This window comes from Pavona decussata, unplaced genomic scaffold, assembly GCF_977016875.1.
Source record: "Pavona decussata unplaced genomic scaffold, jaPavDecu1.1 SCAFFOLD_77, whole genome shotgun sequence".
NCBI lineage: Eukaryota > Metazoa > Cnidaria > Anthozoa > Scleractinia > Agariciidae > Pavona > Pavona decussata.
Genome location: NW_028145495.1, coordinates 502,501 through 512,611, shown reverse-complemented (window position 1 = coordinate 512,611; position 10,111 = coordinate 502,501). Strand labels below are relative to the sequence as shown.

The 10,111-nt window shown below is 38.6% G+C and overlaps 2 protein-coding genes across 2 annotated transcripts in view; one reads left to right on the top strand and one right to left on the bottom strand.

Annotated features, from left to right (window-relative positions):
* Positions 1-2,037: 2,037 nt before the first annotated feature.
* On the bottom strand, positions 2,038-4,329 carry LOC146476392 (alpha-1,3-mannosyl-glycoprotein 2-beta-N-acetylglucosaminyltransferase-like). Its single transcript, XM_085114563.1, has one exon. It carries the CDS (start codon positions 4,223-4,225, stop codon positions 3,014-3,016), a length of 1,212 nt encoding a protein of 403 aa, XP_084970689.1. The 5' UTR covers positions 4,226-4,329; the 3' UTR covers positions 2,038-3,013.
* Positions 4,330-4,342: 13 nt separating this feature from the next.
* The window catches only part of LOC146476391 (proteasome subunit beta type-2-like), a 6,955-nt gene continuing 1,186 nt past the window's right edge, over positions 4,343-10,111 (top strand). Inside the window, exons 1-5 of the mRNA XM_085114567.1 lie at positions 4,343-4,492; positions 6,999-7,121; positions 7,526-7,596; positions 8,534-8,626; positions 9,224-9,293. Coding sequence (XP_084970693.1) covers positions 4,402-4,492; positions 6,999-7,121; positions 7,526-7,596; positions 8,534-8,626; positions 9,224-9,293 — 448 coding nt within the window. The 5' untranslated portion in view covers positions 4,343-4,401. The remainder of the gene's footprint in view (positions 4,493-6,998; positions 7,122-7,525; positions 7,597-8,533; positions 8,627-9,223; positions 9,294-10,111) is intronic.

Sequence of the window (10,111 nt, the reverse complement as noted above, 5' to 3'; positions counted from 1 at the left end):
ACGCAACGCTCCTCCTACTCCTCCTGGGCCGGGTTGTTCGAAGGCCGATTAACGCTAATCTCCGATTAAAAGTCAACCGAGGTTTTCATCTCACTCATTAAAAATGATTTTAAAGGCTCATTTTTAGCTAATGGTAAAGAAAAGTCTAAGGCAAAACTAAGGGACAAAAATCTTTTGGACGAATCCTTATGGATTAGTAAATATACTCTAATCAAAGTTCACGTTAACCCAGGATTAGCTTAATCGGGCTTTGAACAACTGGGTCCTGGGGAGGAGCGTTGCGTGACGACAATAAAACGGCTGTGAGGGAGACTACCTTTTCTGGTGTGTTAATTATATACTGAGCTCTGTACATTCCTCTTTTTATGCTTTCTCTCTCAATGGGAGTAACAGCGTGGATTATTTGAAAACCCCTTTAGGTCCCTATTTCAGACCAAAATATGTAAATTTCTGACACCGTTTTTCAGACCTTGCCTCTTAAATTTATACCCATTTTCAGATCAGGTTTCTAGAATCCATACCCACTTTCAGACTTTCAGACCAAAATGGTCAAAATCTACTGCACCGCCTATATAGCTTATATAGGGGAATACCCCCCCCACCCCACCCCATTCAAACCTATGACCTCCTCTGATCCAACTGTCTGGTGCTCATGTAATATATCGAACATGAGGAAGAGTGTTTCCTCCGATTTCCAAACACCGAGAAGTAGGTTGGAAAATGCAGCGCAGCCGAGAGTTTTTAACCAACTTCAAGGTGTTTGGAAATAGGAGGGAACACTCTTTCGAGTGTTTGATACGGCTTCTCAAACTATTGATAATTCTTGGAGAAATTCGAAGCAAAAGTTCACAAAATTTTATGATAATTAAGATCACATTTCTAAACCTCCTCCACAGTAGTGATTTGCTTTGTTTTGGCTTGATGAATTATTAATGAGTTTGAGAACATTTGAGCTAACTGGGCACCACAACTGCTCCTTGTTACTCAACCTCGTTCCCAGGGCCTCTCCTCTTCACGTCCCCTGGGAACGAGGTTGCCTGTTACTAGGTTACCCTCAGCAACTTACTGCCCAAGATCCCCAGGATATGTGTAACATCAACTGTGAAGTCAATTTTATAGCTGATAATTGCTTGTTCTTATGAACCATTTTACATGTAATTTGTCCTGTCTTTCATTTCTAGGCTACCTTTGAACTTTTTCCCAAAATAAGCAAAGAAAATGCTCATAAAAGATAAAAATAGTACCCTGATTGAAGAGAGACAATGTACAACAAAGACTTTGATCTCAGGACTTGTTTTCCTTGGACAATAGAGAGAATTAGAATCACATTTACAGGAAACAGCAAACACGAGATTCGCCTTTATGTTTTCTTGGAAAAAATATCAAATACATAGATGACAATAATAATTATTATGCAAAATAATTCTGGCCTTCGCTGCTACCTCAAAAAAAAAAAGAAAAAAAAAATGAAAACAGTTATACCGTGAAACTAAACATGGTCACATATTCATTTCTGGCATTTGCTGTAAACATAATTCTAAATTTCTCTAATATCAAGTTGTTAAAAGCTTTCCTAGACTTTATAAAATACCTTTCCATGATTGTTTTTCTTAAATATGTTTAAATTTTATTACCAGTTTTTATCATTGTCACTTACATCTCAATCATAAATGAGTATAAAAAATTCAGACATGTCAAGTCTATAGCTTTGTATGTTGTCTACAAAATTTCAATTTAAAATAATTATTACATACTGACTTCTTTTCAATGATACATTTTCTGTCATATGGCTTGCATAATGTAGCTCTTTAAGAACTGTTTTTGCAAGTTTAAAAATGTTAAGTCCCTTACTTACATTTCATAACTACTTTATGTAACATATATATTTTTGACAAGATCTTCTATATCTACCGTGATTGAAAAAATATCTAAACATCTTGTTCTGGAATTTATACACAGTAATGGATTAATTTCATTGTTTGATTACTAAAACTTTACTAAATTCTTACTCAATAACAACTCATTTTCGGAATTTCATGACTGCTTCATGTTATATTTTTGACAAGATCTTCTATATCTACCGTGATTAAAAAAATATCTAAACATCTTGTTCTGGAATTTATACACAGTAATGGATTAATTTCATTGTTTGATTACTGAAACTTTACTAAATTCTTACTCAATAACAACTCATTTTTGGAAATAACAGTTGATACTTAATAAGACCTAATGAGTTACTCTGTAACTTAATTTATGATGTAAACAAATTTTCAGTTAGAACACCATCAAATATCAAGGGATGGTTTCCTAAACTGACACTTTGTCATACTCAGGATTTGCTCACGCCATATCCAAGAACAGCCATCCCTGAGCATACTGACACCATTTGACATTGGGTTAAATCCATAGTACTAACTTGAACTACCCTGAATGTTCAGTTGTTGGGAAACTGACCATCAACAACAACAACAAAACAGCAAATGTTAGTTGAAGGATTTCATACTCTATTCCTTAATAATCCATTCCAAATGCCAAACAAATCCAGCCACAAAACTGTGTGCCGATCAGTCAATGGCCTCCCATGCAGAGACTGACGCTATTTGGCAGAGAAATGCATGAACAAACCAGAGAGTGTCTGTGTAGCTATAGGAGGGTAAGCGGTCAACAATGCAAATCAATTTTTACAATAACTGTCAAAATTCCCTCTTGCACTGATTGGCTGATTGGTTCAAAACTTGGCAGTGAACATTTTATGCTCTGTAAGAGTATAGACCATAGAAAACTGCCATTGATTGTTAATAATTGGTCAATACTCCAAAACTGCTTTTACCTTTGTCTTGAAAGTGGGGTAGTTGGCATTCTGCAAGGCCTGACCAATAAGACATTTGACTGTTAAATTTGCTCACAATAAAATTTAGTGGCACCCCAGGGGGTTAAAGAGTCAGGGGTGGGTGGGGAGGGGGGAGTGGAAAGAGAGAAGAAGAGGCTGATAGTGTCAAACAAAAAACTTGCATCATTTGTGAAATTCATAACCTCTCCAGTTTCTGGGTGGTGCCAAATAAACTCTTAGGCTTTTGAACATGAAGCTGACGACACCTTTATAAGCCATTCTAGGTACCCCAGCTTTCCAATCATCCATGACCCCAAGCCGCTTTGCCAAAGACACAAAAGTCTCCTCGGATTCATATTGGACTCGCACAGATGGAGCAGGCATTACTTGGCCAGAATCAAAGAACTCAAAAGAAACCAAGGGCGATTTGTAAACCATGTTAATAAATTTTGGGTCATATTCTTCTTTGAGGAGGAAAGTCAAATTAGTTTTTGTGAAGGGATAAAACTCATCATTGAGCTTGATGTACTTGAGATGCTCATCAAAGAATTGTCCATTACTCACACCTGTCTTACCAAACGTTATTACACGCGGGATTTCTGGCCGAATGCACGCACGCTCCTGTCTTTGGTCAGGATGTCGCATCCAGTCATCCCAGAATGCTGCCGGCCACTTTTGTTCAAGCTCGTGCCACAAGCTTCTTTTTAACATCCACCCGAGACCAGGGAAGAAGTCACTGCGATACAGCAAATCATTTCCCTGTACATTCGCGGTTTTTCCATTGTCATTCCACGCTGAGACACACCAAAGAGTAGGGTCCATTTCCAGCAGTGGCTCAGTACCTTCAAAGTATTCAAAGAAATCAGGAGCCACCTCAAGGTCATCTTCAACTATAATAACAGTGTCATAATGCATAACGTCAAAAACTTGTGTCAAAGCCCACTTGTAATGTCTTGATAGTTTGAAGTAACCTTTTAAATTCCCTGTAGCTCCAGGCAGAGTAATGTCAGATAAATCAGGATGTTTTATATAATTAATGGTTTTCCCATAATCAGCTAAAACTCCAGCTGTTTCCCGGTGACCGCAATCTTGGCTGACAATTATGGGGAATTTCTCCTCCGAGGGTCGATATTTCAGTAAACTGTCAATGCATCTTTTGACTTCTGGCCTGTTACAAGCAATGACAAGAACAGCTGCTACGATTTTTACAGCCTTCTCTTGGGTATGCAGTTCTCCGTACTTCCCTAAGATGGATGAGGCAGTATTAATGTTTGAACTTATCACGTGAACTTCCTGATGGCCAGATTTCAAGCTTTCACGTAGAAGAAGTAATATAACGACGCCAGCGAACAAGGCTACAAAACAAGCTTTGCGGTTGATTCTTACGCTCGGCATTTCTGCAATGTATATAAAGCTCTGCTGAACCAAATTAATTTTTCCCCTGGAAATTAAAATGCCTGATCCGCCATCTTGCTTTTCGACGAGTTGAAGGCATGTGTGTACCAGTACATCCGCTGATATTAGAGCCCATCATTCAGCGTGGTCGCTAAGTCACAGGGGTTTTGAACAAAATGGAGTGTTTGATAGGTATTCAGGGACCCGATTTTGTCCTTGTAGCTAGCGATTCTGCCAGTGGGAGAAGTATTATCCGCATGAAAGATGGTAGGGCTCTTTAAATTGTTGTTTATTCGCATAAAATTATATGAAATGTTCGTTTTATGACATGAAATAATACTGACAGCCCGTCCGCCATGAGGCAAGAAACTCATGTTGTATCATGACTCAGTGTTTTTGCTTTGTGTATGACGATTTCTTCTGTGTTTTTGTCCCTGGAACAAATGTAACTTTATAATGCCAGGGCTTATTCTAGATTCATTTGGGGCTTTGACAAGTGAGGACCGTCTGTGAATATGGTTATATTTTTGAAATATGTTCTGCACTAGCTACATACCAGAAACGCTGTACTACATGTACAAATTTATTAGTCTGAAATGTCAGCCGTCTCCTCTCCCTAACCCACAGGGGGTGCGGGAGAGAGAGACGTCTGAATTCCGAGCGTTATAATGTCGTCCGTTGACGTCACACAGTGATTTATGCAAATTTGCATAAATTAAAACCTTTGAAACCAAATGGCGGCCACGAGTCATGGAAGCGCATGGTAGCATTGCAGCATGCATAATGTAGGAGGTTGTGTGCGTTTTGTAAGCCGTAAAATTTGAAGACAAAGCATCAAGAAATGTATGTACGGGATCGCACTTCATTTTCCACCGAAGATGAATTGAAAAATGTTCCGATAAATGTTACTAGTAAATAAAGTGTTGACAGGCCAGACACGACTCATATTAATGTGGTTGTGACTTCTCGTTATGCTTTTGCTTTTTTTGACTTTTTTTTTTTTGTATGAAATAAGAGTATGAAATAAGAGTAGGTCCTTCAGAATATTTCTCGAAGCAATGGTTGGTTTTGAATTAAAAGTCATTTGCTCCTCAAGATGTTTTTGAGGTTAGGCAACGCCGGGTGGTAAGTTGTGACAAAAGAAAGAATTTTGTTTTGCACTTTATCGCTTTGTTGTAAAGTTGACATCCGTTCAGCGAAAATCAGAGGTTATTTTTTCAATGCGATTGTGAGGGTAGCCTCTAGCCCAAAAGTGCGTTTTGAAGTGGATGATGTTGTACTAGAATGATTTTGCAGAGGAGGTGTTTCGAAGAAGTCTCAGGGCTTCATTTTTTATTAGTCTTTTCCTGACCCCGGTGGGTGGCAGGAAGAAAAATGTGTACTGGAAGGTCTCTGTAGGTTTAAAGTGCGTGCGAATGTCAAGGATTCCCGCATGATTGTAGAATCGCTGAGACTTCTGAGAATCAACTACTCAATGAAATTATGCTATTGCAATACCACCAACTTCAAAACGCGCCTTCAGGCAAGAGGCCATCAACACAATCTCATTGAAAAAAATAACCTCTGAGATTAAATTCACTGAACGGAAGTCGGCTTTACAACAAAACGAGAAAGTGCGAAATAAAATTCTTCCCATCTTCACAACTTACCACCCGGCTCGAGAAATATTGAAAGAGCCTCCCACTTATCTCATACCAAAAAGGAAAATCTTTAAGAGATATACTCGCGAGAGCAAAACCACGTTAAACGAGAAGTCACTTTTCACACCATGAACTTATACGAGTTGTGTCTGGCCTGTCAACACTTTATATTCGCCGCCGAAATGAAATATCTGTTTTCGTAAGTCCGACCAATAAGAAATGGTTATCTATTTTAATTAGGGAAGAACCAATCAAAAACTACCTACCATATTCGCAAAAGTACGTGACGTCAATGGACGACATTATAACGCTCGGAATTCAGACGTCTCTCTCTCCCGCGCCCCCTGTGGGTTAGGGAGAGGAGACGGCTGACATTTCAGACTACACATTTATCAAAGTAACTTACTGTATAAAAATTATGGATCAGGCTATTAACTCTGTAGTGTATTTTAAAGTGCTAAGAGGACCCATGAAATTCCTACTGAGCATTTAATAGCCCTAGTAAGGAAATGGGAGACTGCACAAGACAAAGAAAAATATAAGTAACTTTTCCTTTTTGGATTTCGATATGAAAAGCCATTGCTAAGATCTGTTTTCTTAGCATAGTCATGCAAAAAAAAAAAAAAATGCCTAGATATTATGAGGTACCATTGTTAAGTGGCCACGCACGTAGCCATTCCCTGAGGATGACCAGGTTGGACTATGCTATTGACGACCCTAAAAGCCTAAAAGCCGGAACGGCAGAATGGCGGACCAGAGATATTGTAACTTGGAAGATGTGCATCCAGCGGACAGCAGTTATTTCTCATCTATTGCCATAGCAATCAACTACAATAGAAAATTAATTGACGCTTTTTAACTCTTTTACATCTACATGCTGTTCACCTGTTTTTTGACAGGTTGAGTCTACTATTTTGGAGTGATTTTCTGCTGTTCCGTCTTTTAGGATTTGGGGTGATTTTTTCCGCCATTCCGCCATTCTGTTGTTCCACTGTTTTATCATTCCGTCATTCCAACATTTCGGCTTTTAGGGTCACCCCTATACTATCTAGAGCCTGAGTAACCAATGAGAGTGTGCCAAAATACTATCGACTGGTTTGTTGTATACTAAACATGAATACTATGGTTTTCAGATCAGGATAAGATGTTTAAGTTGAGCAGTAAGTTACTGATGTTGGTGACTGGCGAGGCAGGAGACACAGTTCAGTTTGCTGAGTACATGGAAAAAAATATACAGCTTTATAAAATGAAAAATGGTGAGCTTTTTTCCAAAGTGTACAATTAATGTGACTAATGCACAAATAATCTACATGTAGGAACTGGAATGTAGTCCATTGTCAGTGTGTACTTTCCAAATATACAGTAGCTTGAGTGCAGAACAGAATATTGGTGAGTGGGTAATTTAAATGGTTACAAAAAGAAAGCCTTACTTTTGCCAGGTTTTTTTTCGCAACACTGAAAAGCCAACAAGTTAGGAGCCCAACATCTAAAGTGTTAGGGGTTGCTGCAAAAAATTTAGGTGTCCAGTGCATTTTCTTGGGCACCCCAGGCTATCAGGCTCCTATTAGGCAACAGCTAATACCTGCATCAAGGCAGGTCCAATTTTTCACTCCTTGTTTGATTAAAAACCAAAATAAATTTAACTTTGCAATATTTTTAGGGTATGAGCTTACACCCCACGCTGCTGCTAATTTCACAAGACGTAACTTGGCAGACTCTCTACGTAGCTCTGTAAGTAAATATTTGTGCTGTTTCTAGGGAAAATAAAATAATGACTTTTTCTGTATTTGTATCACTTGTTACTGTTTGTTACTTTTTCTTTTGTTCTTAAGGAGAGTGCCTCCTAATGCAGCAGTATTTTTTCACTGTTACAGCCAAATTCGTTGTATCGTGCTGCACATCTTGCAAACTTCGAAGGGATTTTGGGTTTTTCTGTTCTGTCAATCATCTGATTGGGGCGGGGTTATGCAAATAACCAAATTGTCTACAAAATGTATGGTTACCCACAATTTTCTTTTTAGATTTCAAAAGGCCTTGCTGACACCTTCTTTTCTCCCGCATAGTCATAAACCGTGCAAAATATCTTTGAATAAGTAGGCATCTTCCTTAAGAAATTAGAGGTTCTCAGGCATTTTGGTGATTAATTTATTCTTGTCAGTAAATATGCCTTTCTTGACATCGTTTTATCTAATCTAATTATTTCATTGTCTTGAACTTATTTTCATGACTTCAGCAAGAACTAGTGAACAAAACGTAGTTTGATAACCACTTCAAGTTGTACTGTTGTGTGACAGTGAATATAATATTAACATTGCATATAATAACAATTATTATTCCACAAGCGCACATTGGATATGAGATGATAGATAGCCAATGAGGCGCTGGCAATAATCATCTCATATCCAACAAGTGTGAGTGAAATAATTGTTTTATTAAAAACAATCAAGAAATATTAATAGATTTTGCTCATTTCGCTTTGCAAGTCAATTTGAAGACAATTTAATGGTCTCTATTTCTCGAGCAGGGTATAATTGCTCATATACCATGGCCGCTAAGCCAATCAAATCGCTCAAATTGCATTATACAATGATCCAGTTTTTAATAATAATAATTTTTAAGACTGACAAAAAAAGGCTTTCTGTTAATTCTTCCTTCATGTGTTTCCCAGTCTGCATACCAGGTCAACATGTTGATAGCTGGTTTTGACGACGCGAATGGCCCAGAGCTCTACTTCATGGATTGGTTAGCTTCACTTCAAAAAGTAAGTACGTTGCTTGTTGTAGTAATTGTTGGTTTGGAAGTCAAGGACGAATACAATTATCAGTAGACTGTAGTGGTGGAGTCACAGCATAGCAGTAGTAGTAGGCCGTCAGGGTTTGATTCCCTCACTGGCACCATGGCCCGTAAGGGGTATTGAGTATGATATCAGTGTGGAGAAAGTGGCAAATAATCAGCCATTGGCAGCAAAATTCCTTCCCACTAACAAAGGGCACTTTCAGTTTGTCCAAAATGGCCAGCCATACAGGTCAGTTGGTAAACAGAATGCACCAATTTGAAGGATAAGTTTTATCCTAGTCCTTCGAATTTCTTCAAAATAACATGTACAAGTTTCAGAGTGATAATTTTTTAAGATTTTGCAGCACCATCCCTTCAAAATGGCGTGTATGATTTAAAGACTGGCAAGTGTGGCGGACCACTTTTGGCAAATGGACTTAAGCATTGTTAGTTTGAGATCTTATTGGCTCCCAGCTTTGAACAATTGGCCTTGAGAGTATGGATGAGGCGAGGTGTAGATTTGTTTTGTTATAATTTATTCTGCAATTTCAGTTTGTAAGTTTCTTTGTTGGTTGCATTGCAGGTACCATTTGGGGCACATGGTTATGGTTCATTTTTTTCCCTGAGTATAATGGACCGTTATTATAAACCAGGTGCGTCATCTTTCTCTGATTTATGTGGGGAAACATTAATTCAGTTTCACAACAACCTCAGGAGATTTTGATTATCCGGTGGACAGAAAGTGATGATGTATGAATTAAGCTATTATGCATCTATCCTATGTTTTAGCCAGAAACATTTCCAGGCCTCCTGTGCTTACTCAGTGTTGTCTCTGGTGAACCATCAGGCCTACAATCGGCGCCAAAATTGTTGACACATTTACCTTTTTAACACCCTATTTTAGTCACTGTGATCCCTTTTTGCCCCCCTCGCTTGTCCTTTCAGCCCCCCTCCCCCCCAAACAATGTTGTACGGCAATTGCTTTGATCTCAAGTTATAAACAAGCAACATTGGATGTGGGATTGGGGTCTTTTTCACAGTTTAATGCGAGAAAAAAAGAGTGGTGTTTTTTGGTGCACTGAAACTACGATAGCAACACAACGTGTCAACTAATTATGTCACCGATTGTAGGTTTCATATCTTGGGAAACTCCCAGACAATCGATGATTTTGCTGCTTGCTGACCATCCCAGACTTTGCCAGTATGTTGTGAATGATTGCCGGCTATTGCGAAAAATCTGGGTCGTGAAAAAAAACAAATATTAAATAAATAAAACTCCCGATTTTCTCAATTTGTCCCCGTGGATTTGTCCCTAACCATCCCAGATGATCAACTTTATGTGTCAAAACAAAGATGATTGGGGATGTCTATGACTTCTTGTCTCTGTAAGTCGGCAGAATCTGGGACAGTCCGCAAATGGCAAAATCCCTGAAAACCATGTCTTATGGCAGGGAAATGTTGAGAATAACCC

Coding starts and splice junctions, on each gene's coding strand:
- LOC146476392 (XM_085114563.1), bottom strand. CDS start 4,225: ATGCCGAGCGTAAGAATCAACCGCAAAGCTTGTTTTGTAGCCTTGTTC.